We start from the raw sequence: 414 nt of genomic DNA, 5'->3' as shown, positions 1-414 counted from the left end.
TATATATATATATATATACATATATATATATATATGTATATATATTCACCAGTTCTCTCTTGCGCTGCAGCAGAGCCTTCAGAGCTTCTGTCTGCGGCAGCAGCGCAGCCACGGGGACGACCACCAGCGGCGCAGCAGCGTTGCTCTCTAGCGCAGCCATTGCAGTATATTTCAAGCTGTTGCTGGGTTTTGTAGCTAGCTAGCTAGCTAGCTGGCTAGCTAGCTAGCTAGTTGGATAGCTAGCTAGCTTGGGAGCTAGCTAGCTTGGCTAGCTAGCTTGGGAGCTAGCTAGCTGGGTAGTTGGCTAGCTAGCTAGCTGGATAGCACGCTAGCTGGGTAGCTAGCTAGCTAGCTAGCTAGTGGGGTCTTGTAGGTATATAGCTAGCTAGCGAGACACGAGCATGCGCTAGCTAG

The 414-nt window shown here is 49.8% G+C and overlaps 1 protein-coding gene across 1 annotated transcript in view; it reads right to left on the bottom strand.

The window, feature by feature from the left end:
- Positions 1-160, bottom strand: part of EMH_0080670 (uncharacterized protein) — a gene marked incomplete at both ends in the record, with an annotated part of 548 nt that extends 388 nt beyond the window's left edge. Inside the window, one exon of the mRNA XM_013500288.1 lies at positions 50-160. Coding sequence (XP_013355742.1) covers positions 50-160 — 111 coding nt within the window. The remainder of the gene's footprint in view (positions 1-49) is intronic.
- Between the last annotated feature and the right edge of the window lie 254 nt (positions 161-414).

Source organism: Eimeria mitis, genomic scaffold (genome assembly GCF_000499745.2).
Source record: "Eimeria mitis Houghton genomic scaffold, Emh_scaff5232, whole genome shotgun sequence".
Lineage (NCBI taxonomy): Eukaryota > Apicomplexa > Conoidasida > Eucoccidiorida > Eimeriidae > Eimeria > Eimeria mitis.
This window is presented reverse-complemented; position numbering and strand designations above follow the sequence as displayed.